General features: G+C 39.1%; 1 protein-coding gene across 3 annotated transcripts in view; it reads right to left on the minus strand.

The window, feature by feature from the left end:
- PAK5 (p21 (RAC1) activated kinase 5) overlaps positions 1-22,529 on the minus strand; it is a 267,718-nt gene that overhangs the window by 39,573 nt on the left and 205,616 nt on the right. For all 3 annotated transcript variants that reach the window (XM_054574046.1, XM_054574047.1, XM_054574048.1), the window contains exon 4: positions 3,154-3,939. In XM_054574046.1, coding sequence (XP_054430021.1) covers positions 3,154-3,939 — 786 coding nt within the window. The remainder of the gene's footprint in view (positions 1-3,153; positions 3,940-22,529) is intronic.

Below are 22,529 nucleotides of genomic sequence, written 5' to 3' on the forward strand. Positions count from 1 at the left end.
AAATGAAACTGGACCCTTATCTTACAACATACACAAAATCAACCCAAAATAGATTAAAGGCTTGAATGTAAGACCTGAAGTCATAAAGCTCATGGAAAAAAAACCACAGAGGATAAGCTTTTCAACATTGCTCTTGGCAATAACATTCTGAATTTAGTACCAAAAGAAAAGGCAACAAAAGCAAAAAAAAAACCAAACAAACCCCAAAACCCAAAAAACTAAACTATAAAAGCTTCTGCTCAGCAGAGGAAATCATCAACAAAATGGAAAAGGCAACATATGGAGTGGGAGAAAATATTTGCGACATATATCTGATAAAGGATTGATATCTAAAATAGACAAGGAACTCATACAATTAAATAGCAAAAAAAAAAAAAAAAAAAAAAAATTTAAAAAAGCCCCCACAAAATCTGCAAATAATCCAATTAAAAATGGGCAAAAGAACTGAATAGACCTTTTTCTAAAGAAGACATTCAAATGGCCAACAGGTATACAAAAGGTACTCAAAGTCACTAAACATCAGGAAAAAGTAAATCACAATGAGCTATCACCGTTCAGTTGTTAGGAAAGCTACTATCAAATAGGCAAGAGATAACAATTGCTGGCAGAGAAGTGGAGAAATATGAACCTTTGTACACTACTGATGGGAGTGTAAACTGGTACAGACACTATGGAAAACAGTATGGAGATGTTTCAAGAAATTAGAAATACCCTGGCTGGTGTGGCTCAGTGGACTGAGTGCCATCCTGTGAACCAAAGTGTCACTAGTTCAATTCCTAGTCAGGGCACATGCTTGGTTAGTTAAAGTCACTCCCTAGTTATGGGAGTCTGAGAGGCAACCACACATTGATGTTTCTCTCCCTCTCTTTCTCTCTTCCTTCCCCTCTCTCTAAAAATAAATAAAATCTTTAAAGAAAAAGAAATTAGAAATAAAACTACCATGTGATCCAGCAATCCCAGTTCTGGATATAGAAGTATATCCAAAGGAAACAGAATCATTTTCAAGAAGAGGTATCTATTCTCCTGTGACCACTGCACTATTAACAATAGTCAAGGTATTGAAACAAGCTACGTGTCCAACAACAGATGAATGGGTCAAGAAGATGTGGATCAAACTATTATATGCAGTGGAATATGATTCAGCCTTAAAAGAGAGGAAATCCTGTTATTTGCAAAAACATGGAAGTGCCTGGAGGGCATTATGGGAAGTGAAATAAGCCAAAGGGAGAAAGACAAATACTGTATGGTATCACTTATATGTGGTATCTTAAAAAAAAAAAAAAAAGAAGAAGCAGAACTCATCAAAACAGAGAGTAGAAATGTGGTTGTCAGGATCTGGCAGGGAGGAGGGAGAAGTTAGTAAAGGGTACAAACCTTCAGTTATAAGATGGTCTGAGAACCTAAGGTATAACATGGTGACTAGAGTTGATAAAACTGTACTGTCAAATTGGATCCGCTAAGAGTAGAATTTAAATGTTCTCAACCCCCTCCCTGCAAAAATAAATATGTGAGGTGATGGATGTCTCAATTAACTTGGAGGCGATTCTTTCACAATGTTTACATATATCAAATAATCATGTTGTAAATTTTAAATATATTATAGTTTTTGTCGATTATACCTCAATAAAGCTGAAAAACATCACATTCTTTCCTGCTACATAAAGTAACCACTAATGTTCAAAAACCTGAGGATGTTACTCGAGTCAGCTATGAAATGCGTTAATTCTGTTATTTCATTTTAGAACCACAAAGGGTTTCCCTCAGGTGAGTTATATGCACAGGAAATCAAATAAACTATCTTATACATCACAATACTGCATATGGCTTCATAAAGCTTTTGTCTGTTGGTCAGTTAGACCTCTTTCCAGCAACTGCCCTGGTAAGAACATAAGGAATAAAGGCAATCATGATACCTCGACCATGGGAGTTCAAATAACACAGCAAAATGAAAAACATTCTCAATATTTAAATTTTAACTGGAGGTATATATTTCAGGTCTTTGTTTTTAATTTTATGTATTGGGAATTGAAGTGAGAGCTATTTTGTTTTTTTCTAAAGTCTGGCTTAAGTCACTCCCAGCATGTCCCTAAGTGATTTCAACACATTGGATAGGGCTTATGAGAAATAGCAAGCAAAGAAAAATACTATCTACAATCAATTAAGCAGATGAATGCAGGCAAGTTAGCCCTGCAGACTAACTTCTTTGCTGTGCAGCCCACAGAGCTGCTGGAGAGCATTTGGTATAATATACACGATCACACTACTAGAGGTCACATGCCCCTCAACTAGCATGAGACCTCTATGTAATCCACGGCCCATCACCAAATGCCCCATTTTCACTTTGCTATACAGGCGAGATAGCAGAAACATTTCTAAGTTACTATGGGAAAATAAGCCACTTAACTTGTATACTCTGCAAGGTATTTTGCAAAGTCTATACTTCTAGGTTCAGCAACTTCCCCAACAGTGGTCCCCAAACTTTGGGAAATCATCACCAGCCAAATTTCAAAGCAAATTTATAGCAGCTAGCATTTAAAAAAAAATGTGTTTAAAAAAAAAATCAAGAGAGCAATTGCAACAAAACAAAACAAAAGCACACAGAAAAAGGTCTGGCAACCAGGTTCTATCTCTCATCTCAAAATTTCATACAAAAAATGATATTTCAAGACAACAATAGTAAAAAAACATACTTTCAAAGTGAAAAATCATCCCTTAAGTGGAACAAAATTAACTTTATTAAAAAACTTACCACATTATCCTGATTTTTTCCCTTTTCAGCAGAGCCACACAAACTTTGCCAGAATGCAGGAACCACTGCATTGCGCCATCTAATGATCTACAATCACATACTCCTTAACAGAGAAGCTACGATAAATATGGTGTGCTCATATTGTACTAAGTTCTCTTTCAAATAAACAAGACTCTTTTGCCTTTTAACTAGAAACCTCATAAGAGAGTCCCCAAAAGACCTTCAATGAATAAATGTGTCTTGCCCTAAATTTTCGGCCCTTGGGGCTTGTGGATGGAAATCAGATAGATTCTCACTCAAAAGTCAACCCAGGACTTTAGAATCTAATTGTATAAGAAGGCAGTCCTCGCACCACTTTTGGGGAGAGTCCCACGCACTGGAATCAAGGAGGCAGTGAACATTACCTTTGGAATGCACATTGTGGGCTCGGACAAGCGAGGGTAGGTGTAGGAGTTGTACGAGTGTCCCTGGGGGTGGGTTTTAAATGCACTTGCTCCGAAGGGCATCATCGGTTCCTGGAGCCCCGAGCCTGACCTGGACCTCTGCCGCATGGCGGGCTGAGGGCTTGTCTGATTCAGGTACGATGACTTTGGCCTCCTGTCGTAGTCATCCAGGCTGGGTCCCCATTCACTTTCGCTGTAAGCCAGACTCTCCTTGGAGCAGCCGCTGGTCCCTGCAGTTCTAGAAGGCGTGAATTGGAACGGGTAATCTAAAGGGGAGCTGCTCGAGGCTCTCTGGTACTCCCACTTGAGGTCACTGTATTCACTTGGTTTGCTCAGTGAGTCCAAGTGTGTGTAATAATCGACTGGAAATCTGGCAATATCGGATTTCAAAGGCTTCATATCAGAGTAGTAGGTTTCCCCGTGTTTCATTTTCATTACGTGCCCGTTTTGCTTGGCCGTATGGCTGCCTTTATAGAACGGATCTAAATCATCTCCATAGAGACTCTTTTCTCGGTACTTTTCGGTTGTGTAGTCGGCCGTGGTATCGGATTCGCTGGAATACTGCGAGTAGGTGAGGAAGCCGTTTTCTTCCCGGTGGCCTTGGCCATGGCTGGAGGCTCCCTGGTCAGGGGTAGGCGGGCTTTCTTTCCTTAGCGAGTTGGAACGAGTCACGGAGATGTTGTCGAAATCCTCCAGGAGGCCGTTGATGGAGGATTCCTTGCAGGGTTTGTTGCCTCTAACGATTGTCTGGGAAGAAGAAAAGGAATATTGTTTAAGGAAAACATTTCAGGCTTTCGGACGGATGGAGGAATCCCACGCCCACTCCATCCAGTTTAAACCAGAGGAGCACAGCCCCCAGGACCATTTCCTAAAAAATGGTTTAACACTACCCCTCCCCCCACCAAAATACTGCTGATTGACTTCAGTGGTGAAATAAATATTTAAATAATAATCTCAAATTGCACATTTTCCCTTACCTGTCTCAAAAGAGAAATCAATTAAATATCAAAAAACCATTTAGAAGACTATTTAGGCTGTCATTATCTTATTTGCCAGTTCAGGGGAAATCCTGAAACTCCTGAAAGTTCCACAACTTGAATATTCAGCCCTAACCATCTAAAAATAAGCAGATGAGTATAATTTTAACAGTCTGTTTGGTTATAAAAAGAATATGCTTTTACATTCATTATCCAGATTATTTGCAGGAATAGGAATAGGAACTGCAAACCCAGTAAGCATTGCTACTTGAATATTAACATAACCAGAAATTATTGTATGTTTTGTTTTTTACCCTTTCATGAAAGACGCACCACAATAGAAGTTAACAGATTTTTTAGAAGAATAAGGAGCTTCCTGAACTGTATATAGGAAGCAGGATGAAAATTACTTGTGTGATTTAATTCATGATAAAACGTGATGATGTTCTTATTAAGCATCTAACTGTGATGCTTCTTATGGCCACACTTCTGCGTATCATCATCGCTGAATTTTGGGTGGCTTGGTAATAATGTAGGTGTATCTGAATCTTGGTGATAAATTGCCAAGCCCAAATGTTCCCTTTAATGAATCTAAATAACACCAGAAAACCAGAAACAGAAGGAAATCACAGAGCAGTCAGCTGCACCTTGACGGTGACAAGGTTTACAGAAAAGCGTGACAGGGATGGGTAAGAGAACAAAGAACAAAGTGTTGTGACTCGAGACTTCCAGGATTTTAAGAGAAAAACATCTTTGAGCAAGTTGCAAGGAGTTCTAAACCATCTCAGATGTACAAGAGACAAAAATATTTCAAAGTGAAAAAAAGTCAAAGATGTCCTAGAGAATGTTTTTCAATATCAGTGATTATGAAACTATCTATAATGAAAGGCAAGGTTTTATCCCATCCCCCTAAATTAGTCCTGGACTAATACTTTTGCTCTCTACCCCTTTCTTTTCAATATATCTTTAATTTTGGAATCCTTTTAGATGAACATAGAAGTTGCAAAGAGAATACAGGGTTCTCATACATCCTTCACCTAGTTTCCCCATTTAACATCTCGCTTTACTATTAATTAAACTCCACAGTTGATACAGATTTCATGAGTTTTTTTTTCCTTGCGTTCCAGGGTCCCAGCCAATACACCTCATTACATTTATTTGTCTTATCTTTTTTGTTCTGTGACAATTTCTTAGACTTACCTTGTTTTTGATGACCCTCACAGTTTTAAGGAGTACTGGTCAGGTATTTGGCAGAATGTCCCTCAGCTGAGGATGTTTTTCTCTCGGTTAAAGTGGGGTTATTTGTATTTGGAGAGGAAGACCACAGAGCAATGTACCAATTTCATCACCTCATATCCAGGGTGCACGCCATCAATGTGGCTCATCATTGAGGATGCTGGCCTTGATCACCTGGCTGAGGTAGTGCCTGCCAGATTTCCACTCTGTAAGCTTACACTATCCAGCACCTTTCCCACCATGCAGTCTTTGGAAGTAAAACAGTAGGTGCAGCCCACACTCAGCCGAAGGGGAGACAAGCCCTATCTCCTTGAGAGGGGGTATTTAGAATTCTTCTGCACAAGAGACTTGTCTATTCTTCCTATTTGTTTATTTATTCAATCATTTATTTGTATTAGCATGGATGGAATCATAGCTATTTGTCTTATATTTTGTGTTATATTCCAATACTAGATTATTTGTTTTGTTGCTCAGATTGAGAGTTCTTTCCGACTGCCTGCTGTGTCCCTTTGACAAGCCCCTACCCAGGCTCCTCTTGTATTGTCCCTGGCCCTGCCCTAAAGTGAGCCATTTCCCCATGGAGCCGTTTATGAGAATATGAAAAACTAGTATCTGGGAGCTAGGTATGCTCATTGCTAATTGGGTGTCATTGTTTCCAGGCCCTCTCGCTAACAGAAGTAAGAAATGTATGTATGTATACTCAAACTTACTTACCCACATATATGCATACATCTATAGTTATATCTACCTATCTTGATCTGTGTTAAGCTAAACATGAATTTTTACTACTGTCTCTGAACCTAATCTAGTACCACATGGTTCATTCTAGCTTCCCCCCTTAGTTATCTATAATGCCCCCCACCTCTGTGACAGTGAAACACCTGGATCTCACCATCTGCTATTCATTCACTTATTCAATACCAGTATACATGAGCAGAAGTTTCAGAATATTACCCCATACCAGCATGGGAAACAACTTTGCCAACTGGAGTACAGTGCTTGTGTACAGTTCATTTTGACTTTGGTTATATGGTTTTCATTCAAAACACTGTTTTCCAAAGTTACTTAGGTTAGCTTCTTTTTTCTCACACCCCCTTCTATGAGGTTGTGTCTGATATGCTTAGTAGTTAGATTCTTTTGTCACAGTCTGCATTCCATCCTGGGGTCCTCTAATCTCCTGGTTGACTTAAAAAATTTCATACATTACTGCACTCTTTGTACTAGGAAATTCTATAGGTATTGACAAATACAGAAAATCATGTATTCACCTTTACAGTGCCATACAGATTAGTTCCCCTGCTCATCACAAATCTCCTGAGCTTCTCTTAGTCAGACACTATCTTCTGCTCAAACCCATGGTACTACTGATCTTCTTTCCATCCTTATAGTTTTGCCTTTTTTTGGAATATCTTATGAATGAGATCACACAATCTGGAGACTTTTGGTCTGATTTCGTTCACTTAGCATAATGCATTTAAGGTTCATTCAGGTTGTTCTGTGAATTAGTAGCATATTTTTTATGATTCCTTTTTATCACTGACTAGTATTCCATTATATAATATGTTGTGATTGTATGTTGGAGGGTATAAATTGATTGACTGATTACCAAAGTAGGTGCTGTTCTGTGTCAACAGAACATCCCCCAGAGAGAGAATCATATTTCATATTTATAATCTTGGACCTTTTCTCAGAGCAACAATGTCTATGCCCACTCCCAACAGGTGAACATGGAGAAACAAGAGCCATGAACAGAGAAGGGTGAGCAGTCCAGAAGAGGAAGAAATAAAAGGAACATCTTCTAATGCATTAAATATGAATGCTAGTAACTCACCCTCAAAAAATCATGTCTGAGCAGCTTCCTATTGCATTTCAGGTGTATTTTACCTCTATACAACTTCTCTATTTGCTCAGGGTGCTTTTCTAACACTCTTAGACATACCCATATTTTGCCATGTATAATGCACACCCATGTTTTGTGTGCCTTATACATGGAATTATTACACCCGTGATATATAATCATTACACCCATGTGTAATGCACATTCTTATTTTTCTCCAAAAATTTTGGCAAAAAGTGCACATTTTACATGGAAAAATACAGTATGTACTATTACTCTCTGTGGGCTTAAACTCTTGGTCTCCTCTTCAATATTATTTGCAGGAATTTTTAAGAAAATAACATTGGTTTGTTTACATCACAGTATATCAACTAAAAGTCTTTTTAGCCAGAATTCTGGATAGAAATTACCCTCTGCATCTTCCTATTTTCTCTTTATGAACAATAGGCAGATTACTCAAAGAAAATGTTATAAGAAATTCATGGTCCCCTAAAGTATCTTTCGGGTATTTTTAATCCCAGGCATCTGCGTTGACTGCGGTGCCACATGTGTAATGGTTGTAAGGTGTGCCTATGTCTTTAAGTACCTTCTGAATTATCAGGCTAACTTGGATAACCCTTTAGCAAAAATATTATCCAGACTTTCTCTGAACTTGACAAATAATAGTTAAGTACATTAGTATTTTTCATATTCAATGTTATCTTTGGGTCTACATCCTAGAAAAAGAATATTTCTCTAAATGCCATCTGTCTTAACATTTTAGTTCCTCTTTCCTGTCTGCCTTCACCCTTCCCATCTCTGAATACAGGAACTATTCAGCTCTGGGACCACAGAATAATTTCCAATATCTTAATGTTGAAAGGAACCTAGAGACCACCTAGGTCACCTCTTTTACTGAGCAAAAGTGACTGAAGTTGACTTAGTCAACTGGTGTGTCACAGACCTGAGACTGAAACCCAAGTCCTCTTTCACCCAGTCTAGCTCTCTTTCCAAGTTACTCTTCAGACTCTTGAGCTAAACAAAATAGCACACGTTAGTAGTGCAAAGGTTGATGTGTGATATCACAACCCAACAAAAATTGGTCATTGAAGAGGATATTTTGATGACTTACTCTACCCTTAGCAATAAGTTGAATTTACAGAGTATTGATAATTCTAGATTCTGGTCTCAAATTCAGCCAAACATACTATGTGATTTATTTTATCCTTTCATTGCCCATTCTCCAATCTGTGAAAATGGGTAATTTCACTTGATATTTAGTGACACTCCCCACCGCCCAGGAATTATAGAGGCTGATGGGAATATAGATTACAAATTCATAAAACATACTAATGCCCTCAGTAAACACACTGACTTCAGGTAGACATAAGTAAATATAAAATAAATTGAGAATATTTAACTCATCAATGAAGTGAAGTTAAAACATAAAAATTATAAAGAAAAGATCAGAGAAGAACAAACTAAAAATTTTGGAAAGTTTTCAGGAAGAGGAGAATTATCATCTAGTTCAAGAAGGAAATAATTGAAGTAATTGGATGAAGGAAAAAAAGAAGTAATTACCAGCTCATCACTCCCTGAATGACTGCAAAGACAACAGAGATGATCAGACTGTGTTAGAATGTCATCATCATTGGGGCTATGAAGGTAACTGTGATTATGAAGAAAGGGATCCTGCTCATGTCAAATTAGCATCTGAGTCACTTGTCCTTTAGAATTTATATCAAGAAAACCTGTTTGTTCATCTTCAGGAAATTAATAAGTGGCTATGACAGGGGCTGGGCTATTGGTTTTGGTAATTTATTACCAGGAGACAGATATTGAGAAGGGAAAAAAATCCTTCCATTGATGTTTTTTAGACAAAGCATTATTGAATACTTCTTTTGAAGCTGCCGGATCCTTTAAATTTCCCTATTTTCTCATTAAAACCCTTCCCAATTTCCTTAGTAAGTTGAACAAGCAGACTTGAAAACTACTTCATTTCTGGGGAAAAAGAGATTTGGATGCCCAAAAGAGGCATCTATCTATCTATCCATCCATCTATCTGATAATATCCACAGATAGCTATAGTTAGACACCTCAATTATCTATATATGTCTATATCCATACTATCTGTACCTTTTTAAAAAATGACTAAGCAATAACATAATTAAGGTCTGTTTAGGATAGCCTTTTCTCTTATTAACTGTGCAATAAATGTCCTACACTTGGAAAACTGAAAACCAAACAATCATAAATAGCTACTTCACAATTTTTTGGCCCCCAAGTATGTTCACTCAGATTTCTGAGAATAGAGGGTGGCTATTTCAGCATACACATTAACAGTGGCCTCAGAGGAGGCCACTGTAAACAGTAGATTCTGTTCTGTGCACTTTTCATTGCATATCCAGAGAAGTATGTTCAGTTCACATGCAAAACTGTAGTGGTAAACCCAATAAATAGAATTCTCTGTATTTGTTAATGTTGAAGTAGAAATATTAGCATTGCTATGTGCTAAATGTTATTTAGAAGGAAAAAAATAAAACTACCCACTGAGTAAAGAACATTTTTAAAAAACAATGTAATATTGGTTATCTTTGTTTTGAATCTTAGGCTTCCAGCAATAAGATATTGGGCAAGTTAGTTAATGTTTTAAAGCCTTGGTTTCTTAATCCATAAAATGGTGAGAATAAATCTTTATCTCACAGAGTTAATTTGATGATTCAATAAAATAATTAGTTGAAAAGCAGTTATGATCTTTGGCATACAGTAAGTACTCATAAATGGTAGTTATTTAACAATATTATGGGTAAAATTTACTTTTAAATTAGGCAGATAATATTTTAGTTAAAAAAAGAAGTTGTAAACAACAGATAGAAGACATAAATCTTAGCTTCTTATGTTGAAAGTAAAGGGATAATTGATGTAGAGACTCTAAGAAATGACTATTAGTTACTTTAAATATAAATGTCTTGAATTTAAACAGCTATACCTCAAATTAATTACAACTATTATATATTCATACTACTCATAATATCTAAAAGTATAATACTTTCAAATTATGATCAACATTCAATTGTTATCTTTTTAAAAATGTAATCTCTGGCTTGTAAAAATTAACAAAGACTCAATATCAAAACTGAAATATATGAGGTCTGTCCAGAAAAAGTCAAGCCATTGTTAATATAACAAGAATAGTTTGCATGACACCGATGTAACCTGGCAGTCAAGGAGAGTAGAATGGGGTGTGCATTCGTAAAAAAAGTACAATGACTTCACTGTACTATTGTTCAGTGGTACAGTCCGTGGTGGTGGTAGATGCCATTGAGTATGTGTACTGTGTGGTCATCACATTCAAAATGACTGAGCAAGTAGAGCAAGGAATCTGCATAAGATTTTGCGTTAAGCTTGAACATTCCTCTGTGGAAACTATTCAGACAATTCAGGAGGCTGCAGCTACGGGCAATGGTGATTGGCAGCTTCATCACTACAACACACCCACTCATGTATCACATCTTGTGCAGAATTTTTTGGCAAAACATCCAATCACCCAGGAGACTCAGTCCTATAGAGCCCAGATTTGGTGCCCTGAGACTTCTGGCTTTTCCCCAACTAAAATCACCTTTGAAAGGGAAGAGATTTCAGACCATCAATGAGATTCAGGAAAATATGACAGGGCAGCTGACAGTGATTGGGAGAACTGTGAGAGGTCCCAAGCTGCCTTCTTTGAAGAAGACTGAGGCATCATTGTCCTATGTGCAATGTTTCTTGTATCTTCTTCAAGAAATGTCTCTATTTTTCATATTACATGGCTGAATACCTTCTGGACAGACCTTGTATGTATGGAAAAGAAAGGTTAATAGAAATACAGTGAAATATTGAAAGTAATCATTCTCTAAGTGGGGAGGTTAAGAGTTATTTATATTTTGATGGTTACTTTTCAGACTTGAATGTGCAAACAAATCACTTGAGGATTCTGTTAAAGGGCGATTCTAATTCAATAGGTCTGAGGAGGGGTCTGAGATTCTGCATCTCAAACAAGCTCCCAGGCAATGAGGCTACTGGTCTGCTCTTCACTGTGTACTCAGTGGGTCATTGAAAGTCACATTTCTATTTTTCCTGTGGAATTTATATCAAGAAAACCTGTTTGTTCATCTTTAGAAAATGTATAAATGGCTATGATGGGGGCTCGACTGTTAGTCTTAGAAATTCTGGACCAGGACATAGCTATTTATTTTCCAGATTACCTATAATCAGGGTTACTTTCATAATAAAAACATTAGACTGAGATATGCTTTTTTCACTGTAGTAAGATTTTGTATTTTCCATATATAGTATGGTGTTAAATATATATACTATTTTATATATAGTGCTAAATATATAAATGCATATTATGTTAAAATTACATGATGTTATAGTTCGCTGTTGGAAGCTACACTGTTTAATATATTCTCACTCCCTAGGAAAGTATAATATTTATTATGTTTAAGCAAAATTCAGACTGTAGCAGATTTCACTATTTTAATAAACCTGCTTCTATGTCATCATGATCTTATTATGAAGCTCTAAACCTTAGAGTTATTCATGAATAAAACCTGAGTACCAGGGCAGTGAAAGGCTGGTTGCAGACATTTAAAAAGAAAATATTTTTTCTATAGTAAAAAACAAACAAACAAAACTCAAAGAAACCAAAGCATAGTGTATCTAAGGCATGGTTTTTCTTGAATCTCCTTTTTAGCATTTGAAAATGTTTACTGATGGTATAAACGTTTCACTCTTAAGTAAGCATATACCATTTCCTCTTTCAATGAAAACTATTAAACAGTGTTAAAAAGAAAGGGCTTGCATAATGTAAATATTTATTACAAATAAATTGTTGACATGCCCTACCCTCCGATTTTTTAAAAAGAAGGGTATAATATCTTTATTTAATCAGGAAGACCAGTTAAACTAGAATTGAAACAATATTTATTTCTCTGACACAGGCCTCACTTCAAGGAGTCATAAGCTGCAGACTGGTATTAATGCAATCTAAACATGCAGAATTTTACAACATGGTTTAACCAGGCTTAAAAATATTAAGAACCACTATTTATTACTGTTGGTATCTGATGTTTATTAAAGTAAGATTGTGCAGTTTTATAGAGATCAATAATACAATAAGTGCAAGGGTATCAGTGAAATTCATGCTGTGGAACAGCCAGGCATTAAAAAAAAATCAATGTAACCCAATCTATTTGAGTTTGACGCCATGGTTCTCATTGTCTTTCCATTGTGCAGGAACTAGCTCAGCGTCTGCTCTGGCTCCCGGTGACAGCGGCCATATTTCATGGTGCTCCTTCCTCAGGCTGTCGGCTGGTGATAAGCTATAATGGATCTGTCGCTAAGAACAGCTGTCTCCCCTTGTTCCCAGGAAGAGATGAAAAAGTGCCTCTGCTCTCACAGACTGTATTAACCTTGACAATAATGAAGTGTGTAATTAACAGCTTTGCCCTAATAAGACCTCACATATCTTTTTCAAAAACATTGTCTTCCATCCTCCTTAAGAATGTGTTTCATTTTGTCTTTGTGGGTAAACAGTTCTCAGGAGGTCAATAAGCTAAAGAGCCCCATGACTGGAGAGCAAACCAGGACTCTCTCAGAAAGTATCTACTTTTAAGCAATTTATCTAGATCTTGCCCTGTTTGCAGGGAACCAAGTCCCTTGTTTTTATGAAAGAATGTGGCTAGAAACAGCTGGGTACGTAATCACAACAAACCAACAGAACAGATATACTTGGATCCTTATGGGAAGAAAGAGTAATTTGCTGTTGACTTTTCTAACACCAAAGACCTCAGATTTTCTATTTTCTTTTTGTTTTCTACATATACCATTTCTTGAGTAACTACAGGGGGTGGGCCTAATTGGGTAATTGTGAACACACATTCTAGGAAAATATAAGAATTAGGGCAGGATATCTCACAGTGAAGGTGGTGGTGAGGGTTTCTAACCATTAAGACCCTTTTAAATAATGTAATAATTTTAATTATGTGGAATCCAGTAAAACCAATTTCTTTCCTAACTATTCTGTTCTGCGCAAATTACAAGAAAGTAGAATGTATTTAAGAAAGGCTGGTGGCTCAGGTGGTTGGAGCATTGTTGCAAGCACCAAAAGGCTGCAGGATTGATCCCTGGTCAGGGACATACAGGAGGCAACCCATGGATGTCTCAATGTCTCTCTCTTTGTCTCTCTGAGCCTCTCCCTCCCTCTGTCCTTCCCTCTGTCCTTCCCTCTGTCTCTAAAATCAATGAACATATCTCCAGTGAGGATTAAAAAAAATTTTGTAAATTTTGTAGAAATCATTTCCTCATTAAGTTAATTGGAAAATGTTCTATGGTTTGCCATTTTCTCTGCCCTTAAAGCACAGAGTTCAACAAATTTAGTGACCAGTTCCATACACAGATGATCCCTGCTGGTGACTTTCTATATACTGTTATCTGGGCAAAGCAAATGTGAACAGCTTATAGCCTGGTTCTTGCTGCTTGAAATGTGACGTAGCCAGGCTGAAGTCAACTCAAGCCAGTTTGACCAGTGTTTTATGTTTGTGTTTAAAGTCACCTTGAGACTGTGAGTGCTGTACTTGGGGATCTACTTCTATTTGCCTGCTGTTTCCTGGTTCAGTGTCTAGGGAGCAATGAGGTCTGTGGGAGTGTCTCTGTTCATTAATTGATTCATTTAGTCAAACAAAAAGTTGTTTCTAAGTGCAGGGAGCTCTGAGGTAAATGAAGCAAGAGTCCACAATGTATTTCTTAACTTGGGGAGCAGATATAGTCATTTAGTACTATTCTTTAAGTTTTCCATGTGCTATACTCATTGTCTTAGCCTGAGTTCCTCCAAAGCAGAGCTGAGACAAAGGCCTGCATGTGAGTGGTCTATTTTGAAAAGAGAAGTAAAGGAACAGTAAGGAGTGTGTGACAGGAAGGAGGAAAGCATGTTCAAGGGTGAATTATCAAGCTGGTCATCTGTGGACAATTGGGGCTCAGTTCTTGTGAGGAGCTGTGAAGACTGAGTCTCAGCTGAGCACTCAAGGGAATGAAGCTGGAAATATTCACAAGCCTGCTCCCATGTCCTGCCTCCAAATGGCTGAGGGGACTCACATGTCCCAGAAAGTGGCAGTAAGGAAACTGTGCTGTCTGAAAGCAGAGGTAACTGGTGTGACTGAGGGAGTAGCAGCTACCCCAGCGATGGAGGAAGTGAAAAAAAGATGTACCCAAAAAATGTGAGATGGGACACACAAGGTGACCAATACATCTTTTCTAGACATGTGATATATTTAACAATAAAAAATGAAGTACAAAAGGGCCCCTTTTTCTTCCCTCATTGGGCATAGATATCAGTGCTCTTAATCAGTGTGGCAGATATGCTAGGTGACCCTTACACTCCTCCACAGTGTAAACTTATTGATGCAAAGCTGTCAGTCAGGAGCCATATTTCCCAGCACTCTTCGCATCTAGATGGACCAAGAGATCAAGTCTCACTCATGGAATATAAGCAGGATGCGATGTGTCTCCCTTTCTAGCAGGACACCATTGGTGCTGGCAGACGGCAGACCCACAAGATGGAATCTACATTGCTGAACGACCATGTGGAACGCCATGCTCTGGTCAGGAAAATCCACATGGGATATTAAGTGATTGGGAAATAAAATCCTATTTTGTTGAGCTCATTTACTGAGATATAAGGGTTAATATGTTACAGCAGCTGGAATTACCTTAATTACTATATAATAATGATTATAGTGAGGCCAGAATGAGAAAGCAGACCAGGAATAAAAGAGAGTAAGCAGAGGCAGGCTTTATCTTGGTATTCCACTCAAGTGTACCTGGGCAGGTTCTCCATAACCAGCACTGGCCACGGCGCCCAGGACCTCCACACGGGCCCCAGGGATACCAAGGGAGCAGCTTGAGTTATGAACCAGACACGCACTGATAATATGCTGAAGAAAAAAGTGATATTGAGCCTGAGACTGAGCACTGAGAGCTGTGAATAGAACTGCTTATCTCTGCTTGATTTTAGGGTATCAATAAGAGTTGACCATGTATGAACAAATGTTTTATTTTTCCACATTTCAGGATAAGATAACAACTCACGCAGGAGTGCGAAGCAGGGCAATTCATTAAAATGTATCACATAGGGGCCAATCCTATAGTTTGGTATTAGTCTCTGCGATAGATTGCTCGCAAAATGCGCACAGTGATCTCCCTCCCCATGTAATGTGACTTTGTAGGTCTTCATATTAAAAGGTGGTGAAATCTACGTTTCTATTCTTGAACCTGGAATGGCCAAGAGGCTTCATAGACACAAGAAGGTAACATTATACCAATTCTTAGTCCAGGCTGCAAGAAGCCTTGCTAGCTGCCACCCCCTCCATCCCCTGCCTCTCCCAGATGAACAAGCTTGAGCTGGCCAGCTGCAAGATCTGAGATGAGCCATGGCTGCTGACGCTATTCTAGGTCAGCAGCCCTCTTTCCTCTATGCACCCCTTTCCTCCACACTGGCTTGAGCAGGTAAAGCAGGAAAAAGGAGGCATAAAACTAGTACCTGGGTCTATTTGTACCAGAGCAGGTGAACCTGCTGGAGTGGGGGAAACTTCTGTGTCTGTGGGTGGGGATTGGAAATCCTTGATGTGGTAGAGAAAGAGACATTATATGAGTGGAAACTCCCCAGAGATGAGTCCGGGGGTGGCAGGCTTCTTCTGAATTGTGTAGTCATTTAACTGTCCATCTGCTTTTGCCCATAAAAGATGAATCAGCATGAAATATCAGCAGGGGTATGACAAGTCTTATCTTTGAGTTGGTTTTAGATTTTTTATGGCTAAAGTAATTTTAAATTGGCATAGCCTTATGGTTAGAATTTTCGTTCTATTTATAGTCTATATAAATGGGCATTTTAGTAATTATGCAAAGTTTCCTATTATTAATTAAAAATTCTTAATTAAGCCATTAAATAGTAGGTTGCTTTTGCAAATTTTAGTTGTTTTTGAGGTAAGGCATCTCTCCTTCTCTAAGATTTTTTATTCCATCTCTTAAAATTCTTTAAAAATTGAGATATTTTGATATATTAAGAACATTTAAAATGTTGCTACTAAGAAACGTAAAATTAAATACGCAGTTTGCATTATATTTCTATTGGACAGCATTGATCTAGAGTGAGGGCTGGCGAACGATAGCCTGTGGACCAAATATAGCCAGTTTTTGTGACTAAGGTTTTGTTGGAGCACAGCCACATCTGTTTGTTTACGTAAAGTGAATAGCTTCATTTGTACCAAAATTGGTGGAGTGGAATAGTTGAGACAGAGGCCGTATTACCCCAAAGTGTGAAATATTTACTATTAGGACCTTTACAGAAAAGTTTGCTGACTCTTGACCTAACGTGTCACTAGCTGTACAGGTTCCATTTTTTTGTGGGGGGGGGGGGAGTGTTCTTGTATTTGATTCATGGACTGTGCCAAAAAAGAAGAAAGCCTCTCAGTAAGTTTTGTATGTGGTTTCAGTGGTTCAGTGGGGTATGGTCACATGGCTACAAAGGTCCACTGCATTTAGTCTATGGTTCTGTGGCAGAAGGGGACGTCAAACACAAGTCTCCCCTCTCCTGCTGCAATCTGATTTGCCGGCCAAGTCAACCCACTAGAATAAGAAAGCATATCCTATTCTCAAAGGAATTTTCAAGTAACACCAGAGAAGCAAGTTCATGGAGGTCTTGCTGGGTGGTGAGCTCAGGTTAGGCATCATATACGTGATGGCCATAAACAGTTATATACCCTCCTCCCCTACTTAGGATCTGAGCTTTAAATAATCTGTAATATAAATAAAATGACTGCCACCATTCCAATGAACTGGCTTGAAAGAGCTTCTGGTCACAACTATTGACCTAAACATGCCCTGCATGCCAAGACAATTAGAAGTGTTTTTCCCATATTTAATGCTCACAACAAGACTCTGAGATAGATGGCATTATTATCTTTTTCTACAGAGGGGAATGAGGCTCAGAGAGGCCAAGTAACTTACCCAATGTCACTCAGCTGGTAGGGAAGAGTTTGAAAACAAGTCCCACGCTTACCTTTCTATATACAGGGTCCAGCAGAAGTAACCCTTCTTGAGAGTGGTTAGTAGCATAAGGATATGGATGTAATAATTTATAGTTTTAATTTGAACATTTCACCTAAAATGCCATATGGTGTGCTTGAGTGTGATATTGTTATGTTACAGAATTACATGGTTATGATTTTGTAATAAAAGAGTTTGTAATGAAACAGGGGCATTATTTGTGCCAGGTTCTGTATACGAAAATCACGGCATCCTCAACTTTAACCTGTGAGGGTATGGAAAAAGACAGCAGAAGCATACAAGAATAAGCCCCACCCACTTTGTGAAACAGTGAAAGCAATGTAAGCATCCACCATGGCAAGGTGATAAAAAATATTTCCAGCCCTGACTGGTGTGGCTCAGTTAGTTGGATGTTGTTCCACAAACTGAAATGTCAGTGGTTCGATTCCCAGTCAGGGCACATGCCTGGATTTGGGGTTCAGTCCCCAGTTGTGGCTCATACAAGAGGCAACCAATGATGTTTCTCCCTTGTATCGATGTTTCTCTTCCTTTCTTTTTCCTTCCCTTCCCTTCTCTCTAAAAATATAGATAAATAAAATCTTAAAAAATATCTCCAAAACCAAAACTTTCTTAAGAAAGGATATTTGAAACTGAGGATGATGGGAACTGGGGTAAAACCAGTTGATGGCTCTTTGGAACAATTACCCTCTACGATGATTTCAAAATTCTGTCATTGTAACAAAAGAAACAGTCTTGCTACATCACATTTGCTAGTGTTCTGACATTTAAAAAATTTAGTAACAAAATGTGTAGACTACACATCAATTGCCACTCCTGCCTATAAAACTCACTGAATCAATGATTCTTGAAATATTGGTAATATGCACTGCTAAATGTCAAAAATTGCTTCCTTTTGTAGACTATATAAAGAAGCACAAGATGTATTCATTTTAAATTTGGTCGACAAAACTTTACCTTTAAGTGTCAGAAAATTAAATTTTTTTTCCAACCTGACATTTTAAACAATCTTAACAGACATGAAAATAATCTCTTTGAGCCATAATAAATGTTAAAAAATTGTTAATCTAGAAATAAAACTGCTAGGCAGTTAAATAACATTTTAAAGTGTGGAGTTGGTACTATAATGATGTTCTTAGTAGTTCAGGAATGCACTAGTCTTAGAGGTCAAGAAACATTTATGCCCCTGAAGGAGAAAGGAATGGAGGGAAGCTGGGCTCCACAACTTCCAACCACTTCAGAAATATGAAACGTCAAAGCCCATTAAATATTAAGCTCAGCTTTCCCAAACATCCTTAAAAAACCAAGTGGGTTCCCCCTCTCCCCCCAGCGACTACGTAGCACCTGAAGGCGGCTTTGGCAAAGGTGGGACACTGGATATATTGGAGAATGAGCACTTGCTGGGCCTTTGCCATAAATAGATGACAGCAGGTCGGTACTAGGGCTAGAATGTGGATGAACCATGGAGTTTAAGTTGGAAGATGATTCATAAAGGAGGGTCTGATAGGTAAGGATAATGCATCAGGATTGGAAGACTGAGGGTCCAAGGTGGGGGGATGGAGAAGAACAGGCATTAGGGGTTGAGGTTGTGGGTGAGTGGGGGCGGGTCAGACAGGAGGCAAAACCAGTCTAAGATAAGGCACTGCACATTGAAGGGTCTAGTCACTCAGCAAATGCTGAAGAAATTACGCTAGTAAGCATTGGGAGGCTCCTTTCATCCTCAATTTCTTCCCACCAGTGGGGCCTGGCGCCTCTCTAGGTACTAACCTGACTCACCAGGAGACATTGGCAAGTCTGTGGTGCTTTCCTTCTATAGCAGAGATGCTAACTCTTCAACATTCCTTTGGTTTATATAAGCTATATTTAGAATAATATCATGTGGTTTCTCTTTTTGTTTGCAAAATGAGACTCTTTTTTTTTCTCCCAAGGATGGGTAGATCTTTCTTTTTCTTTCTTCTTCCCTTTCTCTGTCTCTCCCCCAAAGATAGATTTGTTCACATTTAAAAGATTTTACCTTTCTGAAGCCCAGTAAAAGGTTTACAGAATGCACTTTGAGGTTTTCTAACAGCTGTTAGGACAGACTAAGGCAGTGAGAGGCGCAGCCCCCGCCGCAGCGGCCCTCGGTCAGGGCGGCACACTGGAATCGCCTGGGAGCTTACCAGCGTTCCTGAAGCCAAGGCCTCTTCCCAGAGCGATCACAGCGCTGGTGGTTGTTCCAGGTGTCAGTAATTTTTAAAGCTCCCAGGCGAGCCCAGCGTGCAGCCGGCGGGGGGAACCACACTGCTAGTACACCTTCTCCCCACACTCAAAGTACGGTCCCCAGGCCAGCAGCATCAGTCTCACCGGGAAACCTGTTAGGTATAAAAATCTCAGCTCAACTACTGAATCAGAATTTGCATTTTAACAAGCTTCTAGGTAATTCACATATACACTGAAGTCTGAACAGCTCCGGTAGGCCATTTGCCTGAGGTCTCCTTTTCATGACTCACATGGTTTCGATTCAATTGAAATTCTGAAAATCAGCTAACTCTCTCTGTGACATATATACACAGGGGTGGGCAAAAGTAGGTTTATAGTTGCGAGTATGAAGAACAGAGTTTATTCTTGTACTATTATTTATTAATTATTGTATTATTTATTTGTATTACACTGTAAATCTTACTTGCATATATTTGTAATACCCCCTGTATATTTATATGTGTATATCTCTCTACATATATAGATATATATTACCAAAGAAAAGATATTCGCTAGTCCTTGAACTCCACATTAGTAGGGTCACTTCTTTGTTTTATAAAAAATGAAACAGGCATCCAAAACGAAAAGGGGAAAATGATTGATTCACAACACACATGGCAGCAGTGAGGTATTATGTTTCTAGAACATGTCCTGTGATTTAATTCTGGGGCATATTTATCCTGTTATGACTGTGTTCAAATATCCCAGAGAGCAGGTTTAAGTCTGGAGTACAGGAGTCTGAAAAGAGTTTACTAGGTATTAAAAGAACAGCAAGAGCCCTTGCATCGCCCAGGGAGGCAATGCACTTCCGTCCCTAAGGGGATCATAGCAACTGGCCAAATTTAAAGAGACCATGATTTTCCCATTGCCCTTTCCTAAGCTCTATCTCAGATAATGCGACACACGTACACACACTGCCAGAAAAGGCTCAAACCGTATTCTCTTTCCCTTTTCCAAAATCGTATTCCATCAATTATGTTTTCATATTGTGACCATAGATTTAACAAAAAGACACTGTAAGAAACAGATGAAATCTAGTCTCGCTGTTGCCCTAGAAATTTTCTTTAAGACGTGGTTCACTGTGTCATTTAGTGTTTCCACAGAAGGACCTCATGAATCATTTATTTATAAATTATAATGAGAAACCTTTGCTTTCCTGTAGGAAAGCCTGTTTCTCCCATTACTCTTTTCTATTGATAAAAATTCTGTAACTGATTCAATTGGATTCCCAGAAGGCTTGAAAAAAAATCAAATGTGTACCTTAACTCTATTCATTATGTTTATGTGCCAGGTTTAGACATTTGTATTCCTTTTATATTGTCTTTTCTCTCTTCCATGATTTATATATTTTTCTTGGTCCTCAATCATTTATTGTATTTAAAACTGGTCAAACTGCTACTATGTGAGATTTCATTGTACATTACTACCTATCCTTTTGGGAACAAAATAGGTTTTTAAAGATTTTCTCTCAATTACCAGTTCCTGTATTTTACCTTCCTCCCTCAAAAACACATTTAAACATTCCTCAGAAAAATATAAATCCCTTAATCCTATGTCTGACCCTGAACACTAAAAGCAAGGTCATGGTTTAAGGTCTTCTGAAGGTTGTGTTTACTCAATAAGAAAATCCCAGCCCATTGTACAAAGGAAAAAAATTTAATAAAAAGCTGCCAACCCCTTTGGCACATTTGATGGACTACAGAGAATTGGGGGCTCAAGGGGTTTTCAAAAATCATTATTTCCAGACTATCCACGAGCCACTAAATCAGGATTTCTGCGGATGGCGCAGCATTTTAAATCTGTCCCAGGTGATTCCAGTGAGTGGCGAAGGTTGGAAACCAGTGTCCTTATGCGCTGCACCTGAAACTTGACTGTGCACACAAATCCCCGGGGCATCGTGTTACCAGGCAGACTCTAGTTCAGCAGGCCTGGCATGGGGCACGAGGTTCTGGATTTCTGACAAGCTCTCGGGTAAAGCTGATGCTGCTGGTTTGCAGACCACACTTTAAGTTGTTGCAAGGTCCCAACGAACGGATCAAGTCCTTGAATGGCTGGGTTTGCGTATTTCCAGGAAAATGAGGCCACAGCTATGTCTCAGAGTGAGCACTGGATTGTGAGTCCAGCATCTGGGCTGGAGTTCTGTCACCGGTGACTATGAAGCCTTCCTCAAGACTGCCGCATTGAGTTTATAGTTACCATCTGTACTGACATTACCTGGCTCCCTTCCAGCTCCCAAATTCTGTTGCTTTGAAGACTCCCTTCAGGTCTCAGCTGCTCCAAAGAGTGTACCTACAAAGCCCTAAATCTCTAAAGTAGCTGGCTTGACTGAAAAATAATCTGACAGGTGCTTAATACCTGGGAGAGACAATTATATTGTCCCTAACAAGCACTGATTCTCTAATGTAACCAATTCCTAAGTTGGGTACCTAAGCCCATCTTGCCACAAGTCATTCGGTGTCTGGACACGCTCTGTGTTGACAATGTCCAATTCTGGCAGGCTGATGCAAACAATGGTGCCAATTCCTCTCTCCTGTCTGTATCCAAGTTCTTTGCAATGTGACTCCGCAGCACCTTCCATCAGAAGATGGGTTTTTTCCCCCTGCCCCTTGCTGCTGACTTTGACCACATGACTAGCTCTGGCCAGGAGGACGCACCCAAGTGGTGCCCTGCCCGTTCAAACCTACCCCCCTGGCAGCTGTGCGGCTCTGACCCTGCCAGCTGCCGTGAGAACAAGCCTGGGCCAGGCCGGGGAACGATGAAACCCTGGGGAGGCAGCACTGGGGAGCCCCGCCGGGGCCGTCCTTGCCCAGCCAGCCCCCCCGCCCACTCAGACTTGACCAGAGATGCATGAGCGAGTCCAGATGACACTGGAAGAAGTGGCAGCTGAGCACAGCCTAAATTACCAATTTGCAGAATGGGGAGAAATAACAAATGCTTACTGTTTTAAGCTTTTTTTAAAAAAATATTGT

Source organism: Pteronotus mesoamericanus, unplaced genomic scaffold (genome assembly GCF_021234165.1).
Source record: "Pteronotus mesoamericanus isolate MK-2021 breed Mesoamerican mustached bat unplaced genomic scaffold, CSHL_Meso_final contig_25, whole genome shotgun sequence".
Taxonomy (NCBI): domain Eukaryota; kingdom Metazoa; phylum Chordata; class Mammalia; order Chiroptera; family Mormoopidae; genus Pteronotus; species Pteronotus mesoamericanus.